At 41.3% G+C, this 19,193-nt stretch overlaps 2 protein-coding genes across 2 annotated transcripts; one reads left to right on the top strand and one right to left on the bottom strand.

Moving 5' to 3' along the window:
• Nucleotides 1–537: 537 nt before the first annotated feature.
• On the bottom strand, nt 538–13,911 carry LOC140134599 (phospholipase A2 inhibitor gamma subunit B-like). Its single transcript, XM_072155034.1, has 5 exons — nt 13,772–13,911; nt 6,498–6,617; nt 4,850–4,996; nt 4,171–4,317; nt 538–3,288 (listed from the first exon to the last, which is right to left on the bottom strand). Exons 1-5 carry the CDS (start codon nt 13,824–13,826, stop codon nt 3,086–3,088), a joined length of 672 nt encoding a protein of 223 aa, XP_072011135.1. The 5' UTR covers nt 13,827–13,911; the 3' UTR covers nt 538–3,085.
• On the top strand, nt 8,757–10,712 carry LOC140065213 (posterior protein-like). Its single transcript, XM_072112816.1, has 2 exons — nt 8,757–10,230; nt 10,693–10,712. The coding sequence occupies exons 1-2, from the start codon at nt 8,757–8,759 to the stop codon at nt 10,710–10,712; spliced, it is 1,494 nt and encodes a 497-aa protein (XP_071968917.1).
• Nucleotides 13,912–19,193: the final 5,282 nt, after the last annotated feature.

Raw genomic sequence — 19,193 nt, 5'->3', positions numbered from 1 at the left:
CCGGACCCGAATCCAGAGCGGAGAAGCCGCCGCTGGAACGCGAATGGACCGGGTAAGTAAATTTGCCCCATTGTGTCCAGGTTCCCACCTGCTGGTTTATGTTGCCCTGTTTAATACACAGTGAGTGAGACTTCTATCTGTATTCCTGGCACATGCTGATCTTGGCTTCTGTTATTGACTATTCTCTTGTATCTACGACTTTGTACATCAACTTTTGCAACCTCACATATTTGTTGTGTAGTTTGTCATTATGTTACATGCTTTAACTTTGGCGTATGGAGTGAACAATGCCCTGGTTACCACTGGCCACTGGTTAGGGTGGATCCACTAAGTAGGCAAGGACAGTTCACGGGGCTCAGTTTTGAAATGACTGTTGTGGCCATAACTTCTAAAGATAATGAGACGACGGCTAATTACTAAAAATAACATACCCTTATTTGGCAATATTCTTTGCAATTGGTTTACAAATTATGGATTTGTTCGTCCTTAAGATACGTTTATCAATCAAATGTTTTTGACAAAAAAATATTCCAGAACTAAGATGTGGAAACACATTTTATTACACGACATGGAGGATGAGAACATACACATTGCAGCATTGATGTGGTTTTTTTATGGGGAACACTTTATGATAATATGTGGACAGTTCCAGCGGAGACAATTATAGTAACTAAATCACGGAGTAATGAGTGTGCCATCTCTGCACACCCATAGCCCTTCCATAGCCACACCCATAGCCCTTCCCTTCTGGACAGTCACAGTAGATACAACTCATTCTCTATCTAGTGCTTCTGATTGGTGGAGAAGAATCATGTGATTCTGTCTATGGCGTTAAAGATGGTGTCCTGCAGAGAAAAGACACCATGTTCTACAATACACAGAAGCAATATCCAGATAGGACGAAGACTTTAGAATATTCGGGTAAGCAAGACATATACATTGACCATGATCAAACAGGCTACAGAGACGTACCGAAATCCCTTTAAAGTGTAATTCAGAAGTTGAGGTTGTGAGTCAAGAAAACCTTCTGAGCCCATGACAAATCATGTTGTCCCTTTGTCCTGACAGCTTTGTGTTATTAAAGGGATTATGTTTGTTATTATATCTTCAAGAGGCTGGATAAATACTAGTATTAAAGGGGCTGGGGCAGGAAGGACAGGACCAAAAAAACCCACTTACCCTTTGACAGCTCCCAATTTCCGCAACCCATGCACAGTCAACCTGGCACTGCCAACTAGATCGCAAATGTCCACAGTCATGTGACCACTGCTACCAATCAGGGACTGCAGTGGTCACCGAAGACAGAGAAATGACATCACTGTTGAATGTCAACAGATTGTCAAAGAATGAGCCTTTGGATCAGGGATATGGAGCAGTTTAAGTAGTTTTCAATTATTCGTGCCTGCAGAGGTTACTCTGGAAAGCACAGATAACTTTTATGGGTTCCAGATATTCGGAAGGCAAGGATAAATAAAAAAAGAACAAAAACTTTACCCACCGCCCTTGAAGGCCTCACACCATTCCAGCAGTGGTTCTCCAGACTCCAAGGATTCAGGTCCCTTTGGACAAGAGGTAACGATGTCACGTATATATTGTGCGTGTGACTTCTGACCCAATCACTGGACTCAACAGTCATGTGACATTAAGGTTAGATTCACATATCATTTTTTCCCCCACGTTGCAAGGACACATTGGGGGTCATTTACTAAGGGCCCGATTCACGTTTTCCCGACGTGTTACCTGAATATTTCCGATTTGCGCCGATTCTCCCTGAATTGCCCCGGGATTTTGGCGCACGCGATAGGATTGTGCCGCATCGGCGCTGGCATGCACGCGACGGAAATCGGGGGGCGTGGCCGAACGAAAACTCGACGGATTCGGAAAAACCGCCGCATTTAAAACAAAAAATCTGTCGCGGAGCTTGCACTTACCTTCACTCAGCCCGAGTCGGTGAACTCCAGCGTGTTCCGATGCTTTTCAGCGCAGCAGCGCCACCTGGTGGAACTACCTTAATAAATCCCGGCCGGACCCGAATCCAGTGCAGAGAACGAGCCGCTGGATCACGAATGGACCGGGTAAGTAAATCTGCCCCATTGGGTAGATTCCAGACATGTCCTTACAAGGTAGGGAACATACGTATCTAACTGCGTGCACTACCGATGCCTTCTTCTCCGCTCTGAATGAGGGGAAGGAGTAAACATCTGCAGTGACAGTGACATCACTCAGGACGTATGCGCTCAGTGGAGGCCAGGGGAGGATACATTCTACTGCATCCACCCCCCATAGATATCAATTGCCTCTGCTGACCATATACATCACTCAGTAGGAGGGATATATGATGTATACTGTGCAGACTGAGTAAGTCTACCAGTATAAGTCCATAGGTACACTCAGCATATACACCAGAAGCTCTCCTAGCATATACGCTGAGAGTGTCAAGAAGACGAGTTGAGTATCTAGCCTTATACGGTTGATTGGCTCAGTGGTCACGTGCACAATGTATGTGGTGTCGTCATCTTAGTTCCATTGAAAGCAGGAGTCTTAGAGACTAAAGAGCCAACACTGGGACTGGGGACACTTTAGTCCTATATGAGTATAGATTTTATACACATTATTTTGTGTGTGTGTATATATATATGTTTTTTCAAATGTTGACTGCTGAATTTTTTTATTAAATCTCGAGACGATTTGCACAAACCCCTTTGGGGAGGAACTGTTTTTGGTCACACAATTGTGTCTCTTGTTGGATAATATATCTTCTAAGACCGACTAAGCAGACTAGAAGGACTTCATATTTGAATTTTCTTCGTACTATTAGGTTTTTAACCTATTTGTGGGAGGAGCCTCTATTGGGCGACCTCTTAGGAGCCCTTCAACAATTTAATTTAAAGGGTTATTTCACTTTAATTAATAATGTATTTGTAAAAAATTTGTTGAGTACAAATCCCCATTGTTCCCTTCAGGACCTAATAATCAGTCATGGTCATGTGATGGACGAAGAGGTGCTGGGTCCATCTGTGTGAACTTCATATGCCCAGGACAGATTATTATCCACTGATATTGTATTTCCTGTATATCTATTGGTTTAAGAAATTACTTTCATGATAAAAAATGCCAGCAGCAGCAGGATCGGCGCTCCCACATGGATAGCAGCAGCACTAGGTAATGGGGTTTGGCAGGTCACAGTGATTGTAGATGTTGCTCCTCCAAATTGAATCCCTCGTTCCCCCACTGTGCACAATTCTGGTGTGCCGCAGCCACGGATGCTACTTCCAGAAGAGATTTCTCCTGAAATACAAGTTTTGTGGTTTAATTTTTTGGCGCTCTTTGGGAGCGGAGGTGTATAATATGAGGTTCTGCAGCAGCTGAGGTGTGTATTATGAGGTTCTGCATCAGCAGAGGTGTATATTCTAAAGTTTTTTTGCAGCTGAGGTGTGTTTTTTGAGATTTTGTAACAATTGAGGTGTGTATTATGATGTTCTGCAGCAGCTAGGGTGTGTATTATGAGGTTCCTCAGCAGCTGAGGTGTGTATTATGATGTTCTGCAGCAGCTAGGGTGTGTATTATGAGGTTCCTCAGCAGCTGAGGTGTGTATTATGATGTTCTGCAGAAGCTAGGTATTATGAGGTTCCTCACCAGCTGAGGTGTGTATTATGATGTTCTGCAACAGCTTAGGTGTGTATCATGAAGTTTTGTAGCAGCTGAGGTGTGTATTATAAGGTTCTGCAGCAGCTAAGGTGTGTATTATGATGTTCTGCATCAGCTGAGGTGTGTATTATGAGGTTCTTCAGCAGCTGAGGTGTGTATTATGAGATTCAGTAGCAGCTGAGGTGTGTATTATGATGTTCTTCAGCAGCTGATGTGTGTATGATGAGATTTTGTAACAATTGAGGTGTGTATTATGAGGTTCTGCAGCAGCTTATATGTGTATTATGATGTTATGATGTTTTGCAACAGCTTAGATGTGTATTATGAGGTTTTGTAGCAGTTGAGGTGTGTATTATAAGGTTCAGCAGTAGCTGAGGTGTGTATTATGAGGTTTTGTAGCAGTTGAGGTGTGTATTATAAGGTTCTGCAGCAGCTCAGGTGTGTGTTATGAGGTTCTGCTGCTGCTGCAATGTGTATTATGACTGAATGAGATTTATGACAATGTACTCTTGATGATCTTACCTTTTGTAGTCACATTGTTCATGGAGACACATTGCTTCTCCTCCCCGGTGCACTCCATCCTGGCCATGCTCGAGTCACAGTGCACCCCCTTATCAGTGTTGCAGGTTTCACATAAGAGCCCGGTCTTGTCCGTTTTCATTTCTGGCACTTTAGAAGAATATAAAGAATTTTAAACTTAACATTTTTATATGTCCAAGATATTCCATAACCCCAAACCAGTTATCATCATTTTCTTTACTCCCTGAACTCCCCAAGGTGGCCAAAAAATCCTGTAAACTAAAGTATTTTCGAATTTGCCCCCCAACCCCCAAAGTTTTTTTCTTGCTTTTGGGGAACTTATACATAGAGCAAAATAAAGGGTCCAAATGTACCTGGTACTTCAGATTTTTGGTCGGCCATTTTGAATTCCCACTCTTCCACCTAAACTATATATGTAGAGGCAGATTTGGCATTTTGAGCTAAACCTTTCTCTTTCTCCTCCTAAGTGTATTGTTTATGTGGCCTCCATGGTTTTCACTCTTTAGCCACTAGAGAGGGATCTGGAAAGTGTTGCAGAGCCGTCACCAGGAAGCTACCTCACCTCTATGGGCAACAGCATAAACCAAATGCCCTTCGGGAGACAATCCCATCAAAACTGATGCAGTTGGAAGTCCTTCTAGATCCTTTATGAAATACTTACATTTTGGAGTTGCAGGGGAACAGTTACTGGTGAAGCAGCAAGAACTGGCGACCTTCTTCGTTCCGGCGCTTGTGGTCAGGCTTCCAGTAAAAGAGCACATATTTTTTTCTCCACAATACTGACGATAAAAGGTCGTTTCTGTCCCATCTATAAAGAGAAGGTGAACAAGTTACATAGAAGAAGCTTTGCGCCACATGATGGAGGAATCGGGGCTGTCTGGTCCACAACACAAAATGTCTTGGGTGAGGGTCGACCTCTTTTAAATAATAAGAGTTTGTGTAATGTTGGTCTTCTAGAATCTAAATCTATGTTCATAACCCCCTTAACAACTTGGCCCTTTTGACGTTTTGTTCCCCGCCATCAGTAAGTTTTACCATGTACAGAGCTGTTTGGAGGGCTTGTTTTTTGCATAACAAATTGTACTTTTCAGTGACAGTATTAAGCTCTCCATGCCATGTACTGGGAAGCAAAATGTAGCAAAATTGGCCATTTTCTTGACACTTCCTCTTTATTCCTTTGGTATATAGGTACTAGATGTAGCTCCAGACGATGCCCGGGATAGTAAATAACTGTTCTTAGCTATAACAAAATAGAATGGGTTAGCAATGGGTTATCTATAGACTATCTCAGACTGTCTCTGTCTCTGATAGTCTCTTCCAGTGACTCTTATTCCAGTGGCTGTCTGTCTCGGGCACTCTCATTCCAGTGGCTGTTTGTCTCGGGCACTCTCATTCCAGTGACTGTATGTCTTGGGCACTCTCGTTCCAGTGATTGTCTGTTTCGAGCACTCTCGTTCCAGTGATTGTCTGTTTCGAGCACTCTCATTCCAGTGACTTTCTGTCTCGGGCACTCTCATTACAGAGACTGTCTGACTCGGGCACTTTCATTACAGAGACTGCCTTTCTCGGTCACTCTCATTCCAGTGAATGTCTGTCTCGGGCACTCTCATTCCAGTGAATGTCTGTCTTGGGCACTCTCATTCCAGTGACTGTATGGAGACTGCTCAGCCCGTGACTCTACGCTGACCCACATTAATAAAATGCTGTGATTCGGGAAGCGTTTAGTGGAGTATGTGTGTAGAATATGTGGCTAATAGAGTAGGTCCCAAGGATATATGTGCCCCAATAGACATATGGTAATGAGAGAACCCCTTTAAGCCCTTTACCTGTGTGTTATATTGGACACCTATCCAGAGTAACTACGGTAAATATACATCATAGTTACTACTATATTCCAGAGCTAAGAACTTAATCTCATGAGTCTAGTAGTGGATCATAACAGGGGTGGTTTGGGCGGTAGCCGGGACACAAACCTTCTAGGGGGCCTATAACCACCCAAACCACCCACCAAGTTTTATACTCAGAAGGACCTTCTCCCATGTGATCCTTATACATCTGTTCCTGCTCAAAATACACATGTACGCAAGAGCCATTGCAGGAAGGTCCTCTTAAGGTCCTGAAACCGCAGATTGAAAGCAGCAAGAAGCTGATTCTAGTACCAGATGGAGGAAGTGACTTGTAGGGGCCCTAATATTCCTACAGCCCAGGGCCCATCGGAGTCTTACTCCATCCCTGTATGGGCCGATGCATTTTGAATCTACACCCATGGAGCACTTTATAATATTACAGACCTATCCTTTATATCTCACCTTGCACATAACTTTCAATGGTTGCAACACAAGCATCCAAGCCAGAACGGCAAGAGACGGAGGGTCCCTGGCATGTTCTACCCACTGCTCCCAGACATTCTGTGCACGATAGAGAGGAGCCTGAAATATAGAAGGAATAACAATTACCTCCATAGAAATCCAGCAATAATCCATTGCCCTGTGCTCAAGATCATGGGTAAAAATTCTATTATGTTTTAGAAATGTAGACCTATTTACTTGCAGTACCAGGCTTGGCCTCAGGGTGTGCTGTTGAAGAGAAACATGACCATAGACGTTAACTGACACATGTTGCTGCTGTAAATGAGACTTAAGTATGAGTACAGTGTGTGTTTAACATTTAGCAGTATATTAAATACGGTTGATTTTCAGCACAACCCCATACTACAGTATATACAGTATATGCGCAGTATTGTGGTAATAGGTATATACAGATAGGAGTATTAATGTGGGGAATAACAACTGCCTGGTGTGACGGTTGGTATTTCTCTTCCACCAATTACAGTACATATTCACGGTCTAACTTCGGGCATGATCTGATCTAACACCATCTGCCAGTGTACCCCTATGGGGATGTTCAGTATATACGCTCGGAGCTTTCCCAGTATATAAAGTGAGCATATACTGTATATAGAAAAACAAGGTGTGAACCTAGCCTTAAACAGACTTCTCATTACACATACATACAGTACATACAAGTTACACTTATCACATACACATTGTATATACATACATACACACTACACATACATATTTCATATACACACAAATGCATACACATTACACTTGCACATTATACATACATACACATTACACATACATACTACGCATATTTACATAAATATTACACATACGTACACATTACACAGATACATTTTACGAGTTACACTTATGACACACATAAATGTTACACATACACCCACATTACTCATAGATACACATACAAATATGTACACATTATACATACACATTTCATATACCTACACATATGCACTCATTACACTTGCACATTGTACACACATACACATAAAACATACGTACACATACACACACATACTACACATGTATACACATACCCATATACATATTACACAAATGAACACATTACACATACAGTACATATACATCACACATACGTACATATCACATGTTACACTTATCACACACATACATATATATTACACATACGCACATTGCTTATAGATATACACATATACACACCTATACACAAATGTATACACATTATACATACATATATCATATACATACATACACATATGTACTTATTACACTTACACATTGTTGGAAATATGACATGATGTGGCTTGAGAAAGTTTAAGGGTCTTTGTGGACAGAGGAAGAACTAAGCCATAAATGCCTACATTGCCCCTAATAAAGATTGCAGAGACAGCTGCATGTGATTACAATGGACTGTGCTATTACACCTGGAGGCCATCGCCCCCTGGACATTCTCCCAGATCCTGTGGGAAACAAAGACTCAAGTTACTTGTCCTGCAAGGTTGTGGGATAAGAATGTATTGATTCTACATCATCATTGGATTGGCCAAGACAGTGGTGGAGGTGGGATGATGGGCAATGTGTGTGAGCTATGTGTGTGTGTATATAAGATGGTATACAGATCTTTAGTTAGAGCACTTCCTCCCCTACCATCTCTCTATCCCTTAGTTAGTTTACCCTCTATGTGTATTCCCCTGTATTGTACCCTTAATAAATCCCATATAAAGATCCATTGAATATTGTTGTTAATTTAATATTAACTGGCACCCCAAAAACCAAGCAGATTTTACATTTGGCACCCCAGATGGGACCTGTAATTTAAATTCTACAGAGAATCCACGGCAAAATATCTGCGCTACTTCAATCTATGAACGGAATTTGGATCTTTGGTACAAAGAAAATCCTGGTAAGTAACAAGTTTTCATATTACATTACTATCTTTGATAAGCCAGGTTGTTTTATGTGAATGTATAGGAAGTCGCCTGTTGAGATTGTAGGTTAACGTTAAGTGTGAGCGGTTGTGTTTTAGTGTACAGAGGTAAAGTTGTAGGAAAAAGTGTGTTCCTTGATATAGCTGTACATTTTCCTAGATTGAATGAGTATAAAGGCTTAAGCAGTGTGTAAAGTAGCCTTTCGGAACGTTAGTATAGTAGATAATTACACAAACTGTGTTTGCTTAGTTTGTCATTTGTGTGTTTGTCAGTGTGTATTGTGGTAACAGAGATGGAACTTGTTCAAAAGTTTGTTAAAAAGTATGCCTCTGCTCGCTACCATTCATGTGAAGATGGTTCACTAGAGGAGCAATATAAGGAGCTGATGATGCAATGTAAGGCCCATAATAAGAAGTTAGATAGGAAAGTGCTCAGTAAGAGAGGGAAGAAAGAAAGGTTGGGCAATGAAATTATGATGTTAATTAAGATGAAAGAATTGGCTGAGGTAAAGGAAGTAAATTGGTACATACAAAGGCTCCAATGTAAGGAAAGTATAGACAGAATCAGTGACTCTGTGATTGACATTTCTGCTAAAACAACTAGTGAGATGGATAATCTACAAGCAAAGGTGGATGAGCTGACTTTAAGAAATGAAGATTTGGATAAGCAGCTACATGAGTGTAGATTGAGTTCTGTGTCTACTGAAACTCATACACAGTCCTTAGAAAGGGAGATACAGCAGAGGGACATGATAATTACCTCACTAAAGGGTCAGTTGTCTGAAACAATGGCCCAACTGTGTAAACAAGAAGAACAGATCCGGTCCCTCCAAGTACAGAACCAGACCTGCCATAAAGCAGCAGATGTCTGCATTGTCACACCCGGGGGTTGGAGTGATGAACACAATCTAATACCTGCAGATAAGTCTCCAACACTCACCATCCAGGATAGACTACATCTGTGTCAGGTCATTGGAGAATGGGATACAAATGAATCACCAATAATTGTATCCAATAAATTTGAAGCTGTGGTGAAGCAATACAACTTATGTAATAAGGATGCCTGGTCTCTGCTCCGAGCATGGCTTCCTGGGCCTCTGGCAGCACAATTGTCGTCTGCACACATGGGAGATGAGGATTGTGGTGCGGACTTAAGAAGGAAGGAACTGCAGCGTATCATGGGAGGGAGAGACATAAGGGGTGAGAATACCCTGAGAAGATATAGGTGCAGGACAGGTGATGACCCCCTTATCTTCTGTAACAAGTATCTGACCTTATTTAGGAGTGTTTACAACTGCCCGGATATGTCTCAGGATGACTCTGATTTCCTCTATTCAATGGCAAATCAGTGTAATGTGGATTACACCACAAAAATTGCCCTGAGGAACGCCAAATCCCTAGAGAACTTTATTAATATACTCAGGGACTGGTGTGAGGAGTCTAACAATAGGGATGAACCATCAGGAAATCTGTCTACAGAGTACAGAGCTAGGAGGACGAGATATGTCCGGTATTGCTATGGATGTGGGAGGCCAGGACATATTAAACGTTTCTGTGATGTAAATAATGCAAACCATGAGACACATTATAATTCATTGCATGCAGAAATTGATGTCATTGAGCCTGAGACCATTGAGGAGGCCATGACATCTTTTGGAAGTAGCCACACAGAGACATGTGAGGAGGCCATGACACCTCCTGGAAGTAGCCACACAGAGACATGTGAGGAGACCCTGGCACCTCCTGAAAATAGCCATACAGAGACATGTGAGGAGAACACATCACATGCAAATAAGATTCCCAATATACACAGGGATAAGAAAGAACAGCCTCCCTCTCACTGCAGACAGCACAAGGAAGGTGCTAATGTCCCAGGGTACAATCCATGGGCAGGGCTGCCATTCTGGCTATTCTGGAGCTGGTCACAGATCGCCCTCCCCCTGCTAATAAACTCTGCACAGTACAGCAGCAGCGTGGCTTATTAATGTGTGGATATACCAATACACATTGTGAATGAATAGACTTGGAATTGTGTTGATGGTATGAATTGCAAGGTTTCTAACTATGTTTTCTTTCTCTTGTAGACTGGATTTCTTTTGTCACATGACTCCAGGACAAAGAAACTAACACTTTGTTTTGTTTCTACAGGCTCCATTCTTTGATCTCGTGTTTTACATATCTGTTTTATATATTGTTTGTGTGATAACTGTCATTGTGTTTTTGTTTTAGGCAACAAGGTGGTTTGCTGAAGAAACAAGTTATTAATATTGACATTTTTGTTTACAGGTCATAAAAAAAGTAGTATGTATACAAATAAAACCACGTGGTGTAATGAGCTCAAAATTTATGAGGGTTAATTGTTTGCAAACAATGAAAAAAATGAAGTAACATCCCATTGTGATGTGTAGGTCCTGTATGTAATATAATTGTTGTTTTTTTTTTGTGCTATGTCTGTTCTTTATCTTGTCCCATAGATGACCTTACGTAATCATTGACAGAAGAAGGATTGGAAACTGCCTGCTGTCCCCCCCTAAGATGTGTAGAAGCTGAATTAGCTCTCATTGTTTTATGTTGTCTGTTTTGTGTTCTGTTAAATGTAGTATGTAAACTGTGTCAATACACATTTTTTGTTTTTGTTCCTGATGCTCAGGAATGTTGGATTTGTTGGATTTTTTTTTTCCCCATTTTTTTTTTTTTAAATGGAGCATTTTTTTTTTCTTGATTCAAGTATTATTATTTTTTTTTTTATACAGTGTTTGGTACCATTTTGTGGTACCAAAGGGGCATGGTTTTAGAGAGTAATGCAGTACCAAAGGGGCAGACTATAGTGAATTCACATAAATATTTAATTTTTTTTTTTATTTAAGGTTTTTTTCTCTGATACATTTGTCTCACTGGCAACTTAATTTTAAGTTTCTCAAACAAACTGCACGCTCCTTTATACCAGTAAAGCATCTAAATGAAGAACATAGGGTATTAAAAGCAGCATTCAGTTTGAATTTTTTTTTAAATTTTAATGTTCTTAATCTATGTGTGTGTCTTCAAGGTTGCGTAAAACATATAGTAATTAATGGCTCAGTATACGGTTACTATATTGTATAATGCACAAGTAAGATTACCAATATAAGAGGTTAGATGGACACCTACTCTAAAGGTTGATTAGTGGAATGACTTATAATTTTTTTTGCTATGTGTTTTATGCACTTGATATACTTTTGGTTAATTTATAAGTCAGGACGATGGGAGACATATATAAGGTGTGATATGAACATTTCTATGGAGTGTAAATATAAACTTACAGAATTAGATTTGGTAATGGGAAAAAGCTAAATGAAAGTTTATGTTTAAACTAAACATATTTGAAGTCAAGTAAATCTGGAAACCCTTAGATAAACCACCCTGCAAACTTCTACTTGAAATCAATCCTTTGATTTACTATTGGTAATGTTTTATAGTTCTGTTTGGGTTTCCTTTTATGTAATTTCATATCTATAGCTTATGTTGATATCTACAATGTTATTGCCAGCTTGCATTCTGTATGACGTGGGATTTATATTTGCATATTGTAAATATGACAGACAGTTACTAGCATATATGGAGATCTATATTTGCTGGATAAATGGTATAGATGAAAAATGTTATTCAAGAAATGGATATGAGAATGAATGTGAGTGAATGGTGTGATGACCATTGGTGCCCTATTCCTTACCCATACAACCTTCAACTACTTTGCCTTGAGGAAAAGCCAGAAGAAGAAAGATCATTTCCACACCCAAAGAAGATAATGGAGGAGAAATGGATTTTATTTCTGTTCTAAATATGGTCTAATGGTGTGTGGGCCTTTTAGGCCCAAAGGGGCATAATGTTGGAAATATGACATGATGTGGCTTGAGAAAGTTTAAGGGTCTTTGTGGACAGAGGAAGAACTAAGCCATAAATGCCTACATTGCCCCTAATAAAGATTGCAGAGACAGCTGCATGTGATTACAATGGACTGTGCTATTACACCTGGAGGCCATCGCCCCCTGGACATTCTCCCAGATCCTGTGGGAAACAAAGACTCAAGTTACTTGTCCTGCAAGGTTGTGGGATAAGAATGTATTGATTCTACATCATCATTGGATTGGCCAAGACAGTGGTGGAGGTGGGATGATGGGCAATGTGTGTGAGCTATGTGTGTGTGTATATAAGATGGTATACAGATCTTTAGTTAGAGCACTTCCTCCCCTACCATCTCTCTATCCCTTAGTTAGTTTACCCTCTATGTGTATTCCCCTGTATTGTACCCTTAATAAATCCCATATAAAGATCCATTGAATATTGTTGTTAATTTAATATTAACTGGCACCCCAAAAACCAAGCAGATTTTACACACATTATACACACATACACAAAAAAACATATATACACAAACACACATACTAGACATGTCTACACATTACACATATTTACATACATATTACACATACACACATTGCTCATAGAAACACAAATACACACGTGTACACAAATATGTACACATTATACATACACATTTCATATACATACACAAAACATATATGAACACATACACACATACTAGACATGTACACACATTACACACACGTAGACATTACTCATACATACACATGCACACATACACTACACACCAGTGCACACTGCGTAGCATTTAGTAAGGGATTATTTTCCGCTGTATTTGGGTCCGGGCTCTCCGGGAATAACATTCCACGACTAGAGTTACGCGCCAGAGTTTCTAAATTTAATCCACTGTCTACTTGAAGAATAAAGAGGAACAACTCTGAGAGTTAACTAGTGAGAGAGCCGCAGCCTCCAGGACAGCCAAATCTCCTACAACTGCAGCCAAGTCCCGGACAAATATGGAAGGAGGGGATTTTATTTGTTACTTTCCCGAAGATCCGAAGATGTAAGTTTCTTGCTGCAGGGACCCAAGAACGCGGTAACTTTTAGAACTTTACTTAACTAGAAAATCTGATACAATGTTATTAGACGTCGGCAGATTTTTGCTTTTATAATTTTATATATATATTTTTTTTTGCCTCTTGTTTTTCACGTTGGTAATTAAAAACAAATGGAAAAACGAGAAAGAATCTACCAAAAGAAGGGAGGGGGGATGGGGGGTGAAATGGATACTTTTTCTGTAGCTACAAGAAATCCTGATACAGATTTCGGTTTTAAAAAGTCGTTTTACATCTATTTTTTTTTTAAGACGCTTTTTTGTAAATTCAGTGAAAAACATAAAAAAAACAAAAATAATATTGGAAAATGATTCCAGACAGGAGGTACTTACTGCTGGTGACCAGGGCGGACAGGATGAGGGGGAGCAGGAGCGCAGCACCGGCCATGATTCCGGGAGGATTATACCAGAACAACTGTGCGACCCACAGCCGGAGACCGTTAGTTTTTTTTTTTTTTTATAAAGCAGGGCGTTGGTTTTGTGAGTCACTCCGAGTGCGTGCGTGTGTGTGTCAGCTCTCTGAGAGGGGAAAGGGAAAGGAATACAAGGAGTTTAATCTGATTTCTGTCATCGGATAACTCAATGTGGCATCAGTTTAAATACAACGTTTTGTTAGTTTTTAAAACTTTTTTTCATATCAATCCATCCAAAAATCCAAACTTATGCTGTAGTTTTCCAGCCATTGTGACTCATCAAAGCCGGCTCCAGGTTTCAGTGGCCCCTTGGGCCCTTTTGTAGTAAACCTGCGTAGCAGCATGGATTCTGTTCTCTTCACCCCCCATAAACTAATTATATGCACCCCCCCATGGATTAATTATATACAACCCAGGCTCCCCTCACCACCTATAGTTTCATTATATGCAACCCCCACCCCCCACATGGATTATATGCATCCCCCTAACTGCCTGTTATATGCAGCCCCCCTCCCCCACATGGATCATATGCAGCCCCCTCCTCTGCCTCCACACATTATATGCAGCCCCCTTCTAACCCCATACATAATATGGAGCCCCCTCCCACCCAATACATTATATGCAGCCCCCTCCTCATCCCCCATTCATTATATACAGCCCCATCCTGATCCCCCCATTCATTATATACAGCCACCTCCTCAACCCCCATTCATTATATACAGCCCCTCCTCATCCCCATTCATTATATACAGCCCCATCCTCACCCCCCATTCATCATATACAGCCCCTCCTCATCTCCCATTCATTATATAAAGCCCCTTCTTATCTCCCATTCATTATATACAGCCCCTCCTCATCCCCCATTCATCATATACAGTCCCATCCTCACCCCCCCATTCATTACATACAGCCCCTTCTCATCCTCCCATTCATTATATACAGCCCCCTCCTCACCCCCCATTCATTATATACAGCCCCTCCTCATCCCCCATTCATTATATACAGCCCCTCCAATGTGCCAAAATATGCACCGGCTCATTGTTGTGTCGTAACTAAGGCCAAGCCCAAGTTGGTCATGCAGCAGTTTCGGAATATTATAGACATCTGCTGAAGAGATGGGATTTTTGGGCATCTTTGAAGCTTTTGAGGTTGGATATTAGTCTGATAGTCCGGGGAAGGGCATTCCAGAGAATCAGTGCAGCTCGTAATAAGTTCTAAAGATGTGAGTTTCGAATTAAGGAAAAAAAAATAAACTAAGATGCCTGGAAGATGTCAGAGCCCAGGTTGGGCAATAGACTCAGATGACGGAGGAGGGGTATGAAGATGCAGCTTTGTGGATGAGGGGGGATTGGTTTAAATTGTATTTGGAAGTAGCGATGAACAGACCCGTTTGGGTTCACCTGAACTTGACCAAACATGAATTTTAAAACATTTGTTTACGTCCGGGTGCCAAACCCCAACCAGTAATAACTGAGGACACGTGCACCATCATTTTGGGGAGGATCATCACTGCCCGGTGACTTCATTGTTTGTGCAGGTTTGAATAAGATAATCTGGAAGTGTCTTCAGTGGAGGTAGGTACATCCTTACAGAGAGGTCAGGGACATTGGCTAGAGGTCAGGAGCCACGAGGAGGCTGGTGAGATACTCAGAAGAGGTGATGCCTCCTATGAAACTCCTATGACTATCAGGGCCTGGAGAATGTCTCACCAATGGATGTCTGGTTGCCACCTACCTGGCATTTTTCCGGTCTAGTTGATATTTTTTACTGTTAGGCCTCTTTTTTTTTTTTACTTCCTTTACAGAACCTGGTACTTTTACATAAGTGCCAACATGGCAATTTAAGCAGTAACATGTTTCTATTTGTTTTGTCATGGCTCAGGACACCAATACAGTTAAAAGAAAGGAGAAATTCAGATTATCTTTGTAGCTCCCTTCCAATGTTTGGGCAATCAAGAGGCCTCCTAAACCAAGCCGTATTTTGGATGAAAATAGTCGCCCCTATTAAGAATATAAAGTTTTTTCAGGGAATTATGGATTTATATATTTTATAAAATATCTACAATGAGGTCTGGTTGTCCAGTAGCCCTGAGATGTCGCCTTAGTGTTCAGTAAACGGATAAAAACTAGCCTGGATGGAGAATAGTCGATTAGTGGGATGAGTGTTTTTGGCTTCCAGGCCATCATATAAAAAGAACAAAAGTAAAAACCAGATCTAGAGCAGCCAAATACATTACTAGTGACAATAGAGGCTGCTGGAGCTAACAGTAAGTTATCTTTCTCACCCAAACAGCTTTTTTCAAATCATTATATAGAGTATTCCTTTATAATCTCCTAAATTATCCTACTAAAACCTCTGAGAGGAACCAGACGAGCATAGAGAGAAGCTTCTGGGGCTTAGAGCGTGTTTTTACTTTAAACTCAGCCAAAGTGCTTGACTTACACCAGTAGAGATCTCTATATATTGTCCTCTATGATCTTGCAGTTCCTTTTGACTGATAGAGTTGAGACACAGGTGATAGAAATTTTTATCTAGGGCTTAAACCGCCATTACTTCAGTTGTAAAGGTGACTTTCAAATTAACTCTTTCATGGCTGCCCGGTACCGGGACGAGAGAACACACCCAAGACACATCAGTCTCTTAGTGTATGTAGAATCCCCCCCCCCCCAGTTTATTATTGCCCAGTTGCATATATAAAACAGAACATCATCATTGGGGCGTGAACAGAAGATAGAATACTGCAATGCTATTGGCCATAATGAATTTTACCAGGACTTTCTCCAAAAAAGGTTAATAAATTAAGGTCTTTCCAGGCCTTGTTCACACACATGTTTATACTAATTGGCCTTGTGTTAGCTTGTATAAGTCCCAACATGGCATTCAGACAGAGAGGAGCGAGAGCACAGTAATTACTAAACATTTTCACACTGGATGAAGTTTGAATAGTGACATTAGCTGTACATAAGTCAAAAGCACCCCCGGCTAAAACTAAAATGTCCACTTGATTTTCAAAATGGCTTCTGTTTGGTTCTCTTGGTCCAAGATGGCCGCTGTAGAGGAATACATCATTAACACAGGTACAGAAAGAGAATGCTGCAGCTAAAGGTAAGTTTTCTATCTCGCCCTAAGTGCTGTATTTGAATCAGTACAGGTCAGTACTTTATGATTTCCTATTTTGAGCATGTTGATGTTTCACACAGACACAGAAAGAGGATGCTGCAGCTAAATATTAAGTTTTTATCTTACCCAAACTGCTTAATCAAGTCAGTTCAGGTCAGTCCTTTTCTATAATGTTCTCTATAATGTTCTATTCAATCCGGCTGATTCTCGAATGAGAGAGAGGAGAGACACAGGCAAAGATAATGGCTGTTGCAGCTAATAGTAAGTTTTCTATTTCACACTGGAAGCTTTGTTCATGTAGTTAAGGGTCATTCCTTTTCTATAACATCCTATCTGCTGATTCTTGAATGAATGAGAGGAGAGGCACAAGCATAGATAATGAATGTTGAAGCTAATAGCCGAAGCTTATAGTAAGTGGTTTATTAATGTAAGTAAAGATAAGTCTTTCTCTATAACAGTGGTGGCGAACCTATGGCATGGGTGCCAGAGGTGGCACTCGGAGCACTTTCTGTGGGCACCCAGGCCATCATCCCAGCACAGAGTTTCCAGACAGGACTTAACACCTCCTCCTGCCATCCCTGGCTATCCCGCATCTGCGGTGATTAAAGCTATTTTAAAGCTACACATCTTTAGCTGCCTGGGACCACAGGAAGAGCTAGGAGGTCCAGACAAGGCTGCGTTGTTATTGGGGCTCCTGCTCTGGGCCCCGCAGTTCTTCCTGTTCAGGGGACCCTGGAAGGGAGCTACAAAGATAATCTGAATTTCTCCTTTCTTTTAACTGTATTGGTGTCCTCAGCCATGACAAAACAGATAGAAACATGTTACTGCTTAAATTGCCATGTTGGCACTTTGCATTCAAATAAATGGGTTTGGCTGTAGTTTTGGCACTCGGTCTCTAAAAGGTTCACCATCACTGCTCTATAACATCATATTTGCTGATTTGCTGGAAAAGAGAGACACAGGCACAGACTGAGGCTGCTGGGGCTTATGGTAAGTTTTTTTTTTTAATTAATCTTACCCCAAGTGCTTTATTACCACCATTACACGTCAGTTCTTCTCTAGAAAGACTCCACCAGAGCCGTATACCAAAGGGGGACATGACTTCAGGAATGGGGGATGATACCTCCAGCATACCATGGCTCATGTCATACATAATGTAGTTGCATTGGTTTTAAAAGGTTGATCCACTTGAAGAGGTCGGAGTATGTGGTGTCTGGTGTATCTGTGTGATGGGTGAGGATCAGGAATAGATGTCAATACTTGTCTCTCTCTTTCCCCCACCAGAAGAACTGAAGGAAACATGTAAGTTCCATCACCCAAAAGGACCCCAATATTTTATCTTGTACCATGAAGTGTTGTTTTCTGACTGCTGTAGGATGAGATGAAGTTGGCGTTATCCTTCTAAACCCAAAAGAATTGCAACCCTTCAGCCAATGTTCCCTAGAGGTTTCCTTTAAAGGGTCGAGGGAGCTGATGTCTTCTCCTGAGTGCCGAGGGATGTCTCTTGGGAATTGGAGGTTTGCCAGATTTTATTTTCCTCTGGACAAGGCTGAGCTTTGGAAGTGAAGAACCTGATGGATGTCATCCAGCCTCATTGTGTTTCCATTAGTTTCCCATATCGAGAAGATCCATGTCATGTCCTGTATGATCCTTCTAAACCTGAGAAAGTTATGTAAGACTTCATAGTAGCTAGTCTCCTACCGCTAGCTGTGAGGATAGATATGTTTAAGAGAACCTGTCATCAGCAACTGACCTAATAAATCACCACCAGTTTATCGCCAAACAGCATAACACCTTCTAGTTTTTTTCAAGGTCCAGTGTGGTGGCATCAACCTGAAAATCAAGTTTGAAGTGACATGTAAATTTATTGTATAAAGTCAATCTGCGGAGCTCTGAACGCCTCCTCCTCTGTGATTGACATCATGCATGTCAGGCTTCTGGGGTAGTGAACCCCCTGGACCACCGTGGACGATGACACAAGCCGACACCTGGGTCCGGAATCTAAGTGGCACCTGGTCCTCACCAGAGTCCGCCGCAAAGCAGGTTGGTCTTGCTCCGTACCACCAGGTTGTTCCACAGGCGTGACTTGTTCATGGTGGCAACCAAGGTCGAGGTAGAAAATCAATCCGTAGCCTCGTGGTCAGGAACAGGCAGATGGTCAAGGCAGGTGGCAATGATTCGAGGTCAGTGACAGAGCAGGAGAGCAGGAGATCAAGTGAAGA

The sequence above is a fragment of the Engystomops pustulosus genome, chromosome 6 (assembly GCF_040894005.1).
Source record: "Engystomops pustulosus chromosome 6, aEngPut4.maternal, whole genome shotgun sequence".
Lineage (NCBI taxonomy): Eukaryota > Metazoa > Chordata > Amphibia > Anura > Leptodactylidae > Engystomops > Engystomops pustulosus.
The sequence above is the reverse complement of the archived record's forward strand: the minus strand, read 5'-3'. Positions and strand labels throughout refer to the sequence as shown.